A 14,001-nucleotide genomic window follows, 5' to 3' on the forward strand; every position below is an offset into this window, starting at 1 on the left:
ATACCCCATGTTGTCTATTAAAATGCTTTATTGCATACTGTAATGTTCCTTAACCAACACCACAGTGCTTAGTAAAAGTTGGACTCAAACTAGCTAAAGAAATACCACGGGAACTTCAGACTACCAACTGGGTCGCAAGACTCACGCTGGCTGGACTCTTCATTAGACCCGTTTAGTATTTTTTTTACTGGAAATTTATTATATACTGTTTCGTAATCTTTTCTTCTTAGTACTTATTGCTTTTGTTTTATCTAATATTTCATATTAAACAGCTAAATACATTTCAAACAATGAACTATGTACTTAGCTTGCTTGGCAGGTACACCCCTCCGACGTGATATTCTGTTTCAAGCCTTTCATCATGGTTCATAGTTTGAAATATATTTAGCTGTTTACTACTGTGTTTCCCCGATAATAAGACCTACCTCGAAAATAAGCCCTAGCTGGATTTTTGGGGTAGGTCTTAATATAAGCCCTAACCCCCAAAATAAGCCCTAGTCCCAGGATTTGCCAGCAGTTTCCCTTCCCTCCCCTCCCTTGTGCAGCAGGACCCTTGAGAGAGCACCCCCTCCCCCCCCAACACCCAAAATGCAGCCGAATCCCCATCCTTACCTCCCTAAGCAGAGTCGAGCCGGCAGCACTCTAACAGCCTGTTTCGGCCTTGTCCGCCGGTGAATTCACTCTGCCGAGTTACTGATGGCAGTAACAAGGGCGAACAAGGCCGAAGCAGCCTGTTAGAAACTCTGCTTAGGGAGGTAAGTATGGCTCACGGCCAGGTTCCAATGGGAGGGAGGGAAGGACGGGGATTTGGCTGCACGACGGGTGCTTGGGGGGAGAGGGGGCAGGGAGGGAGTGCTCGCACAAGGGACTGCTGCACGAGGGATGGAAAGATGCTGCACATGTGGGGGAGAGAAAGGAAAGAGGAAAAACTGGGGTGAAGGAGAGGAAGGGAGAGAAGATCATGTACATACCTCGAAAATAAGACCTAGTGCCTTTTTTGTGCCTAAAATTAATATAAGACACTGTCTTATTTTCAGGGAAACACGGTATGAAATATTAGATAAAATAAAAGCAATAAGAACTAAGAATAAGGAAGAAAAAGAAGAAGAAAAGATTATGAAACAATATATAATAAATTTCCAATAAAAAATAGTAAACGGGTCTAATGAGGAGTCCAGCCTGCGTTAGTCGATTGATGATAACACATAATATTCTGTTTGGCATTGTAATGTAACATACTATGTCATAACTTGTATTGTTATTTGAATGTTTTTATTGTTGTAAAACACCTTGAGTGGCAGTAAATAAATCCCAACAATAAATAAATTAAATATTAGGGGGTGTATTAAGAAACATGTGGAACAGAAGACCAAGGGAATTCTGATTACCGTATGCTCTCGAATATAAACCCATCCAAATAGAAACTAGCATAACATTTTCCCCCTAAAAAAGTGTGGGGGGAGGAGAATGCTAAATGAAATATAAATTGAGTGTTTTTCCCCTTCCCTCTTTTCCCATATCCTGGATTCCTCCCCTTCCCTCACTCCCCTGTGGTGTCTCTCATAGTAATATAAATTAGTCATGCAACATGTTATGTTATATTATTGGTGGTCTTCTATTCTGCCAAATCCTCCGGGGCAGAGTTTGAGGTGGGTTAGATCTATTAATTCATCGTAAACATAACATCTATTATGACAACATGACCAGACAATTGCAGCTGTGACTATAACAGGGACACAGCATCCTACATGATGGGGTTCCACATCAATTAATGTTTTAGTGCACCACATTAGGGAACCCAGTCTCCCAGAAAACACAAGTTATTTAACGGGTAAAAAGCTATAAAAAGATTTTGACCAATTTATAAAACTTCATATCTCAATTTTACTTAATGGCACAGAGCAATGTGGCTGCCTGCGGTCAGCACTGACCATGAATATTCAATGCCGGGCCATTTCCAGTGACTGACATTGAATATCTGGTTTATTTTGGGATGGCATAAACTTAATCAGCTAATTCAATATTCAGCACTGGTTGGTTAAAGTTTATAGCGGCCAGAGACAGGACTGCTATTTGCGTGGTCCGATTTATCCACTAAACTTGGCCAGTTAGTGCTGAAAAAATTGCCAGGCATCACGAACAGATCGGAGAAAGTCATCTTGCCACTGTACTGGGCCAAGGTGCGCCCTCACCTGGAGTACTGCGATCAGCACATGAAGAAGGACACGGTACTACTCGAAAGGGTCCAGAGAAGAGCGACTAAGATGGTTAAGGGGCTGAAGGAGTTGCCATACAGTGAAAGATTACAGAAACGGGGCCTCTTCTCCTTCGAACAGAGGAGATTGAGAGGGGACATGATCAAAACATTCATGGTACTGAAGAGGATAGACTTAGTAGATAAGGACAAGGTAGGGAGAACAAGAGGGCACTCTCTAAAATTGAAAGGGGATAGATTCCGTACAAATGTAAGGAAGTTCTTCTTCACCCAGAGAGTGGTTGAAAACTGGAACGCTCTTCCGGAGTCTGTCATAGGGAAAAACACCCTCCAGGGTTTCAAGACAAAGTTAGACAAGTACGCTGGTAGGACTAGTCTGAGTTAGAGTGCTGGTCTTTGACTAGAGGGCCGCCGCAGGAGCGGACTGCTGGGCATGATGGACCACTGGTCTGACCCAGCAGCAGCAATTCTTATGCTCTATACAATTGGCTAACTTTTAGTTGTTAACTGGGAATATTCAGCAGAGATAACCAGTTATCTCATAATAAATATTCACATTTAGGCCCTCTTGTACTAAGCTGGGGTAGAGGTTTCTACTGCAGCCTGGAGCGCTAAATGCTCCAACGCTCATGGGAATTCTATCAGCATCAGAACAGCGTCGGAGCTGCGCCAGCATTTAACGCTCCAGGCTGTGGCTGAAACCTCTACCGCAGTTTAGTAAAAGGGGAGTTAGTCTGTTAAGCACTATTTAACTGGTCAGCGCAATTTCTGGCCAATTAAATAGCACTAAATATTAGCCTATACAGTGGTACCTTGGTTTACGAGCATAATTCATTCCAGAAGCATGCTCGTATACCAAAATACTCGTATATCAAAGCGAGTTTCCCCTTAGGAACTAAGGGAAACTCGCTTGATACGTTCCCACCCCTCCCCACCCCCCCCCCCCCCCCGAGGCCAGCGGCGCTGCTCTATCCCCCTCCCCCCGAGAACCGGCATTGCTCCCCCTGAAGGCCTCTCCCGCGTGATCCGCCACCCCCCCCCCCGCGATCCAGCATTCCCCCGCTCGCGTCGCATCCCCCGCTGCAATCTGAAATCCCCCAGCACCCACACGAACACGATGCTTACCCTCATCTGGCTGCCGGCACCAGCACCAACGCACAGGACATGCCGGTGCCGGTGCCCGTAGATCTATGTCTCTTCTTTGCTGGGCCTTGAGCATGTGCGCATGCTCAAGGCCTTCGAGTTCACGAGATTCTCGGAGAGAGCGTGAACTCGAAGGCCTTGAGCATGCGCAGATGCTCAAGGCCCAGCAAAGAAGAAAAGGCAGATCTTCGGGCACCGGCACCGGCATATCCTGTGCGTTGGTGCCAATGCTGGCGGCCAGATGGGGATAAGCATCGTGTTCAGGTGGGTGCTGGGGGATTTCAGATCGCGGCGGGGGGGGGGGGGGGGTTGCGACGCGAGCGGGGCGATGCTGGATCGAGGGGGGGAGGGTGCCAGATCACGGGGGGCGCTGCTCAAAAATCGAGGCAAGCTTGATTTCCAAGGCGCTGATTTTGCGAATGTTTTGCTCGTCTTGCAAAACAAACATAAACCGAGGTACCACTGTATAAGTTTCCAGCAGACACATTGTTTTGTGCTATTTCATGAAATAATGAAACGAAGCTTTTTTTTTTTAGCCTTTCCAATAGATTGGATTCCCTGATGCGGTATACTGAAACAGATATCATGTTGGATTACTAATCTCCTTTGGTGGTGTTATTTGGAAAAGGGAATGGGTCGATTCTGCAAAACGATAAGCGCTTATCATGTTTGGTACAGATATAATGCTCCTTTCATGTTAAATGTTTTATTGAAAATATTTCTTGAAATAAATTTTTAAAAAGCTATGGGCTCCGTTTACTATGCTGCGTTAGGGCTTTAACGCTCGCTACATTGCCGAGCACGCTAGACCTTAATGCCAGCATTGAGCTGGCGTTGGTTCTTTTTTTTTTTTTTTCATTTATTTCTAATTATACATCAAAATTTACAAGAATATATCTTGTTCCATTAAACACAGGGAGGAAAAACAAACCAAAAGTTATACTATTTCATTTTTACAACTATACACTTTATCCCCTTTTTAGACCACCATAATAGGGGGTGATCAAGCAGTAAAAAAATGAGAGAAAATTAAAAAGGCATTTAGTTAAACAAATGTATCTAAGCACCCGCTACTTCCATTATCCCTCAATCTTTGATGATCTTCTTAGCATCTAAGAATTCCTTCAGATGATTTGCAGAGAAAAATGTATATTTAACTCCTAAATACCTAAAAAAGCATTTGCAGGGGTACGCTAAGAGAAACGTAGCTCCCAAATTAATAGCCTCTTGACGCATAGAGAGAAATTCTTTCCTCCGTTCTTGAGTGGTCTTCGCGACATCAGGATATATCCATATTTTCTGTTCCCCAAATAGTTTTTGAGAGTTTTTAAAAGAACAATTTCATAATCATATTTACATCTTGCTCAAGAAGAGCAGTCACATTTGCAAAATCTATCCCATTTTTCTTCCCTCTTTTCAATCTCATTTTCACCTTCTTCTCTTCCAGGCATCTTCTTATTTGGTAAATAATAAATTTTATTTATTGGAGGAATACAATTTGGAGAAACTTCTAAATTTTCAATCAAGTATCTTTTCAATAAGTCAAGAGGCAACACACCCGAAATTTGTGGGAAATTTAAGATACGGAGGTTCAAACGTCTATTAAAATTTTCAAATTGCTCTAATTTCTTATGAATAGAGGAACTATCTTTAATTGAAGCCACCTTAAACTGGTGTAAATGTTGTATTTCCTCCTGCATCTGCTTAGCTTGGACTGTAAAGTCTAACCTCATTGCTTCAACTGTTCCAGTTAGTAAATCCAATTTCTCAGTTATTTTAGTTACCTCTTCAGTTGATTTTTCCATTTTCCCCTCCATTCGCTGAAGCAAATGCCAGATGCTATTCATGGAAACCTCCGTCGGAAAGAATAGACTCCCCTCTCTTGCTTGCTTCCATCAGCTGTCCAGCCGTAGACGTTGTACCCTCGCCGGGAGACCCTGCGTCTCCACTTTCAGGATCGCATGTCTCTCGTCTCAGCGGTCGCCAGACACGGAGGCATGAAGGAACCCGGAGGAGACAAAGATATTTTAGTGCCCGAAAGGGCAAGCGACTCCCTCAAATCGCCGCCCAGCACCGGAATATGCAGCCGCCGGGAGGGCTGAAAAGAAACAGTCCATAGTCTGCTGCACCGGGGTGGACGCCAGGGCCGGCGAGGAAGTGACCCTGACCACCCCTTTCCTCTTCGTATGAGGCATGGAAGAAAAAGGTATTATTTTTAATTAGGAAAAGCAGGCTCGGAAAAGATTTCAAAACGTCTCTCTCGGCTCCTCACATCGCCATCTTGTCCCGCCCCCCTGGCATTAGTTCTAGAAGCGTAGCGTGCGGTAATTTCCTGCGTGCGCTAAAAACGCCAGCGCACCTTAGTAAAAGGAGCCCTATGTAAGGTATATTTTTTTGAAAAAGACAAAAATTAGGACCAGTAACAAAATGCTGATTACCGCTATCTATGTACTTTTTAATATTCCAATTTTTGATAATGTTCAGGTGTGAAAGGTGTTATATTGCTTGCTGTGATTGGTCTTTCCTTTCTCTTAGCCATAATTATGACGGTGTTCAAAAATGTCAATCGCAATCTAGCTCCATCCCTGTCATGTGCCAGCACTAGAGCAAGGCAGTCTGTAGTGATATTTAATGGCACTCTCCAGATAGGCCAGGACCACTTTGTGCCTCTGGGAAATATCTTTTATAAATAAGGCCTCTGGTGTCCTACAGCAGTGGTTCCCAATCCTGATCCGGAGGACTACTAGCCAGTCAGGTTTTCAGAATAGCCTTAATGAATGCACATGGAACAGATTTGCCTGCCTGTCACCTCCATTATATGCATATTCATTAGGGTTATCCTGAAAACCTGACTGGCCTGGTGGTCCTCCAGGAGAGGGTTGGGAACCAGTGTCCTACAGTGTGCAAAAACTGTGTCAATGTACTGTTACAGCAGACCAGGCCCTATAATTGCAATGGACAACTGTCATTCAAGAAACATCCTAAGCCAGCACCAAAGCTGAGCGAGTAGAAAGAGCGGCTGCACAGAAACGGCGATTTTACCTTTAGAGCCTGGACTTTTTTTGCCAGGAGGCTCTCAATGTCTCCAGCCACCTTCTCCACCAACTTCTTGGGCACATTCTCCTTGATTTCAAATAAATTTCTGTTGTCGCTGTAAATCTGTAGGAGAGAGAGAAAAAAAAGAGGGACAATTCTTATAGCAAGAATAAAGATCTAAGCCAAGTTTCTGCTCTAAAGAAGCAGCTCAGTAGTCAGAAGAGACACAGAAAAGCAATCTAATAATATTTTTGCCATTGACGGAACATCAAAAAAACCACTTTGCTATGTAGGGTAAATTTCATAGAAACATGATGGCCGATAAATGGCCAAATGGCCCATCCATAGTAACCATTATCTCTTTCTCTTTCCAAGAGATCCCACGTGCCTATCCCACGCTTTCTTGAATTCAGACACAGTGTGGAAAATGTTTCATGGCTCCACATCATTCTCTTTTTGGTTGGGCTGAAAACTTTTCAGCGGTCCCTTGTATTGTGATGTCATAATGCCCCATTCCACCAATGCCTAAGAGCCAACCTCATCGGTGATGTCATAATGGCTTGTTTCCCTATTCTTAGAAACATGGAAACATGGTGACAGATAAAGGAAAATTTTTTTTTTTTTAAATTATTTTAGGTATTTATATACCACCAATCAAAGTTATCTAAGTGATTTACAATCAGGTACTCAATCATTTTCCCTATCTGACCCGGTAGACTCACAATCTATCTACTGGCTCATCCGCAGTAACCATTATCTCTTCCTCTCCCTATTGGCTAAAGCTTTTAACATTTGCATCTCCTCTTCTTATAGGCTAAGGCTTTTTACATCTGCATTGTGATGTCATAGAACTTTATGGTTAAAGAAACATGATGGCAGATAAAGACCAAATGGCCCATCTAGTCTGCCTATCTGCAGTAACCATTATCTCTTCCTCTCTCTTAGAGATCCCACGTGCCTATCCCAGGCCCTCTTGAATTTAGACACAGTCTCTATCTCCATCACCTCTTCTGGGAGACTGTTCCATGCATCTACCATCCTTTCTGTAAAAAAGTATTTCCTTAAATTACTCCTTAGCCTATCTCCTCTTAGCTTCATCCTATGCTGTCTCATTCCAGAGCTTCCTTTCAAATGAAAGACTCGTCTCGTGTGCCTTTATGCCACGAAGGTATTTAAACCTCTCTATCATATCTCCCCTCTCTCGCCTTTCCTCCAAAGAATACAGATTGAGATCTTTAAGTCTGTCCCCATACGCCTTATGATGAAGTGCACTAGGTTTCTGTCCACCTCGAGACTGAGTAAAGAAAATAATCACTACATTTCACACAGAGAGTGATGATGGCAACAGGGTAGCAATATAACAATAATAACTTTATTTTTATATACCACAATACCACAGATAGTTCAGAGTGGTTTACAGAGGAACAGACTGTATATAGTACAGACAGCGATTATACAAAAAACTTTTGAACTTATATTAGCATGTTGAGATTAATCGAGTTTATCTGGGAGTGTTTTAGGAATAGAAGTGGAGTCAGAGAAATTTGTCAAAGAGATAAGTTTTGATTGACTTCCTGAAAGTTTGATAAGAAAGTGCGTTTGAAATAAAGTTGGTTAAACGTTTGTTCCATTTGCCTGCTTGAAATGATAGTGTTCGATTGAGGAACCTCTTGTAGACGCAGCCCCTCAAGGATGGAAAGGTGAACAAGTAAGCACTACGTGTACAGGTTGTGCCTGGAAATTTGGCGAGACAGGTAGATTGGGGATGAACCTGTTATGGATTGGAAGCAAAGGCAAGCAACTTGGATTTTACAGGATTTTATACTTCTGATCAGGAATTTACACTAACTCTCAAAATTAAGGAGATATTAAGACTATAGTCAATAAAAATACTCCACAAGTTGAATAATAAAGTGCCAATAAATATTAATAAAGTGCTCAGTCGCCAACCGATATGTGCAAAAAGTACTAATAAAAGTACAAGCGCCGGTTGTAAACAGGGACCATCATAGCACTGGCACCAAGTCCCTTAACCTTCCATGCACAGATGTTTATAATCAGGACTTCAGCGCGCCATGTTCAAAGTGTTCGCGTTACCACTGTGAGTTGGGAGTCTAAACTGATAAGTGTTTATGCTCACCTTCAGTTTTCCTTCAGTTTTCGGGTAATCAGCAGTTTTCAGTGTAGTGGGGGGGGGGCAAACCCTACCCCCAAGGTGAGCATGAACACTTGTCATTTTAGTGGGGGCATTCCCTCCCCCACGCACCCCCACATCCTCCCCTCTGAGTGCTAACAGGAACACTTTTAATGTGGAACACAGAAGTCCTATGCAGGATTGTCGGCGCGGCAATGTCCCACGCGGTTTTGACGCGTCACCACTAGAACAGCAACAACACTGATCAACATGTCCTCCTGCCTGCCTCGCAGTGGTCATGCCCCCACCCTTTTTGAAACATGGCCTCCAATTATTGCAGCAGTGACCATGGAACTAGTTGTGGTGGTGTTGGTGGTGGCGGCAGCAGCAGTAAGGGTGCAGCAGTAGCAGTGCAGGGCTGAAACTAGTGAACAGTGCAGGCTGGTGTTCAATACCTGCCACTTAGATCCAACTGGGAGGCTATAGAGTTGAGGATGACATAGGGGACCAATTTTTCCCCTTTCCCGCAGGAACTCAATTTCCCTGTCCCTATGAGTTTTGTCACTGTCACTGTCCCTGCCCCATTCATGTAAGCTCTGCCTTAACCACACAAGCCTCAAACACTTATGATTTTAACGTGTTTGAGGTGTGTGCAGATGAGGACAGAGCTTGATGGAATGGGGCAGGGTTAGGAAAAGAACTTGCAGGGACCGGATGGGAGATTGAGTTCCCGCGGGGATGGGGAACATTTTTTCCCCCATATCATTCTCTACTATAGAGTCCAGGGGAAAGCAGCATGGCCTTGGAGATGGGGACATGTTGAAGTAGCAGTTGACACTGCCAGGCAGAGAGTCTCGGCAGAATCTGGGGGCTTGGTTAAGATGACCAGATTATTTTTTCAGGCAAATGTGGGACACATTTTGCGAGGAAGGAGGCCCTTCCTCAGACTATAGTTCAATGACTTTTAGTGTTGCATGAGAAGGTTTCCTTGCCTGTCCCCTTTCTCTTTTGTTCCTACACTCTGTCTGGCTGCTTCTACCTGCCTGCTGGACTTCTCTCTCTCATCTTTTTTCCTAGTTGACCCAATGGGGTGTTTCTAATTGATCCTTCACTGTCACTTCTCTGTCTTTGGGCTCCAGCAGCAGCTGAAGGCTTTGTATTGGTCACATCGAGGCAGGCAGGCAACCTTGAATTTCTATTGAGTCAGGCACGGGCAGCACAAAAGTCCCAATTGCCTACAAAACAGATAGGCAAATGATCCACAAGAACCAGAACAGCAAAGAAATGGAGCAGACCAGCAGAGTAAAGCTGTATAACATTCTATTCACAGCAGACAAATTGGAAACACGAAGAATTCTGTATCTACCAGATAGGTGAAAACCTGAAAATGCACCTGCTGGTTTTTATCTAACCCCTGATGCAGCCCTTGAAAGGGCAAAACACGTCTAAATGAGGATTTTAGAGAGAGTTTTATGTTTCCAATTTGTCTGCAGTGAGATACAGAGCTAAAGCTGACCAACGAGTGCTGTCTCTGGATAGAGGTGAGTGCCAGGATGAAACATATGTTGCCGGAGACAAGCTTCTAAATCTGGGGACAATTCAAGTAACCTTGAGCTTCATAATTAATATGGTAATGATGAGGCTTCTATTCTGCCAAATATGTAGCTATACAAAGTATTCTGCTCAAGAGTAAATCTTCATGGGGCAGAGTCAAATATTCTCCAACTTGATCAGAATATCCTTTATTGAAACGGAGGCAATTAACTATATGGACACAGGACATTTTGTGAAGCTATTTGTCAGAAGTTCAGCAATGCAAAAACACAGGATGAAAATAAACTCATTTTCAGCGTTCGTTTATGTACGATTTGTAACAAGTGTGCAGGCTGGTAAATCGGGAAATTCTCTTTCCTCCATGGAAAATGTTATTTGTCGTAATGATGATGTCATTAGCTCATTGTTCATTTTAGAACGATGCAAGAATAGCTAGGAAGAAGGGAAGAGAATCTGCGGATAAGGGGATGGAAGAGTTCTATGGAGGGATAGGGCAGACTGACATCGGTGCATTCTGTAATGAGAAAAGTAAATCAGCTGTCAATGGTAACCTCTGGGAATTTGTTCCTGCGACGAGAATGTTTCTTTCTACCAGTCAGGACATTCTGCTCCCTGACAACAGTATTCGGTAAGCTGATATCCTAACTAGGCACCCCTTTTGACAGGTAAGTTCAAATCTACAGAAAAATAAAATGAACTTTTGGCAACGCAAAGGAGCAGTGCTGCAGAATGGAAGGATTTTTTGTTTCTGATCTTAGAAGGAAGTACTTTGACTTTGTCTGAAGGAGAAAACCTGCCGAAGCCTGGCAGCTGCCTGCTTCACACACCGCGGCAGTGGCGAGTAATAAAATCACTGAACCGAGCAGCCTGTAGGTGTAATAAATTAACAAATTATACCGGAGCCCCCTCATTCTATAACCTTGTATTCACATTTTTTGTGCTTAGCATAACTTAATTGATAAATTAGGCAATATTTGGCTCTAACTACCAATAATCGGCTATCATGGGAGTTAATTGATGATAATTGCTACTAATTTGCAGTTACGCATTTAATTGCACTTAGTCATAATTCTATAACTTTAGTGCGGAAATCCTTTAGTGCAGGGGTAGGGAACTCCGGTCCTCGAGAGCCGTATTCCAGTCGGGTTTTCAGGATTTCCCCAATGACTATGCATTGAAAGCAGTGCATGCATATAGATCTCATGCATATTCATTGGGAAAATCCTGAAAACCCGACTGCTTTAGTGCATGGAGGGTGTTGATGTTGGAGAGGCATGGGCGGATCGGGAAAGTTACCAGTACATATGCAGTTACCAGTACAGGTTGGGCAGACTGGATGGACCATTCGGGTCTTTATCTGCCGTCATCTACTATGTTACTATATGCGCCAGGGTTATAGAATGCGGACTATTGCGTGCTCAACTGCAACCTTCAGTTGCAAGACCCAACATCAACTACAATAGTTTGCTATTTATCGTTTCTTACGTTGTTTATCTTATCAAGGTTCAAGGTTTATTAACATTTGATTTATCGCTAAATCTGTTTACAAAGCGATGTACATAAGTAAAACATAAAATATAGAGATACAAAATTAATACGCAGTAACATAAGTATCTTAAGCATAACCAGTAATGCTAATACCATAGGGGAGTTCAGATCTCCACCCGAGTAGTTGAACTCGTACTGGTGTTATTCTTCATAATTCCCAGTATAGCATTATTTCACAATTAATTTTTGTTCATAAATAACTTTTTTCTTAATTTATACTCGATAACTTAGCTTTTTAGCAGATTAGTCCACTTTCTGACACATTTTGCATGACTTTATCAAGGTCGGGGGAGCTTCAATTTATCTTTGCCTATTTTAGTCTGCCGCTGGTGATCGCAGCTAAGTGCCATAGCACTATTCATTCCTTCTATACACTTATCCTCACGAAATTGGCTTTCATATTTGGCTTGTTATTATCAGGGACTCCTGATGCAGGCATTTTAGCCGAAACACGTTGTGTGTCGAGTCCACGACTTTTATGACCGATTACTTTGCTTGTGCTGCACTTTTGGCTGCAGTAAGAGTGGGTTTTGAAGACCAGGCTCGTTCTGCTCTTTGCCACCAAATCTTGATGCCCGCATCTACACGTTATTTGTACGACTCGTGAGAATTCAGGGCAGCCATTCAGGAAGCTGCTCAGCGCCGGGTGGCAGCGTACAGCTGAACCACCAGAACTTGCGGCAGTGACTGGCTCAGCAGCGGGACAGGAGCGTGGAAAGCGCACTCCTGCCTGCTACACCTCTGGAAGCACCAGGGATTCCAGGTACGCGGGTCATACAGAAGGTGCGGCGGCATGCAAGATATCAGCAGACAAGAGGTACAATAGACAGGGCGGGGGGAGGACATGATGCAGATCCTGGCAGTCCATCAGAGGCTCACAACAAGGCAGGGAAGAGGGGGGGTGCTGACCCAAATATAAGCTGAGACCTCCATTTTTGGGCTCCCAAATCTCGGCTTATATTCAAGTATATACAGTAACAGCTCGTTATGTTTTTCAGTAGATTATTGTATACAAGAACAGGATATTGACCATATATGTAATTCAATTTAAAAATCTGTATAATAGCCTTTACTTGTAACTTGTCTTGCAGTTTGAATAAAGTGAATAGAAGAATATGAAAGATAGCAAAACCAAGTTCAATATGAGCTTAGACAGGTACTGTATATAGAGATGATAAATCACGGCTTATTTAGAGTAAAAGGGATGTCATGCATTCCTAGATCATGATTATTAAAGAGCTTTGACAGGGAATGGACAACTTTCTATGTCTTTTCTTTCTTGTAAGCACTCTCTGAGATATGATACCAGACAAGAGAAATGTTGGCCTGACCTTACATGGCAAGTCTTAGGTTCTAACTTTCTAGCTCAGTATCAAGCTTCTAATACCACTACTTATTTCCATACTGCTACTAGGGGCGCCTTTTACAAAGGTGCGCTAGGGTTTTTAACGCACGCACCGGATTAGCGCACGCTATCTGAAAATCTACCGCCTGCCCAAAAGGAGACAGTAGCATGGCTTTGTAAAAGGAGCCCTAGATGTATACAATATATACAGCTATGTTCGCAGTCCCTGGTGGGCTCACAATCAGAGAGAGAGAGAGAGAGCGCGCGTGTGTGCACGCGTGTGTGTCAATCAAAGTATGTGGGTGGGTGGTTGTGTCAATCTAAGTGTGCGTGTGTATGTCAAAGTGTGTGTACCTGGGGAAATGGAGGGTTAGCTGAACTCAATTGACCAGGATATCAGTCAGCTGCATTAGCCACTAGGCTACCCATCCTCTCACCCCCAAGTAGAGAATGACACGGTGACAAAATTCATCACTGTTCCCGTCCCCGTGGATAACCGCGGGAAACCATCTTCATGTCATTCTTTAAGGAGAGAGGGAAGAATCAGAGTATGAATGGCCACAACCACTGACCCGCAAGCTTTGCTTTGAAGAATGCTGGTGTAGAAGGACCGAGGTTGAAACAGACACTACAGAATGACAGTCTCTGGTATCCAGAGCAGATATTGTGATGTCATAATGCCTCATTCCACCAGTGCCTAAGAGCCAATCACGATCAGTGATGTCACAATGGCTTCATTATCCTTGGCTCCCATAAGAATCAGAGTATGAATGGCCACAACCACTGACCCGCAAGCTTTGCTTTGAAGAACGCTGGTGTAGAAGGACTGAGGCTGAAATAGGCACTAAAAAATGAAATGGGATTATTTCCCGCGGTTATCCGCGGGGATGGGAACGGTGATGAATTTTGTCACCGTGTCATTCTCTACCCCCAAGCGTATGCTTCCTTGTATCAGCATAAAGTTGTTTTATGTAGCACTTCACCCATTAAATTGATCATCATGATACATTTTTAACCAGTAATTAA

The 14,001-nt window shown here is 43.3% G+C and overlaps 1 protein-coding gene across 4 annotated transcripts in view; it reads right to left on the reverse strand.

Annotated features, from left to right (window-relative positions):
• Positions 1-14,001, reverse strand: part of CACNA2D2 (calcium voltage-gated channel auxiliary subunit alpha2delta 2) — a 1,199,719-nt gene that overhangs the window by 871,337 nt on the left and 314,381 nt on the right. For all 4 annotated transcript variants that reach the window (XM_033926190.1, XM_033926189.1, XM_033926191.1 and 1 more), the window contains one exon: positions 6,401-6,517. In XM_033926190.1, coding sequence (XP_033782081.1) covers positions 6,401-6,517 — 117 coding nt within the window. The remainder of the gene's footprint in view (positions 1-6,400; positions 6,518-14,001) is intronic.

The sequence above is a fragment of the Geotrypetes seraphini genome, chromosome 17 (assembly GCF_902459505.1).
Source record: "Geotrypetes seraphini chromosome 17, aGeoSer1.1, whole genome shotgun sequence".
NCBI lineage: Eukaryota > Metazoa > Chordata > Amphibia > Gymnophiona > Dermophiidae > Geotrypetes > Geotrypetes seraphini.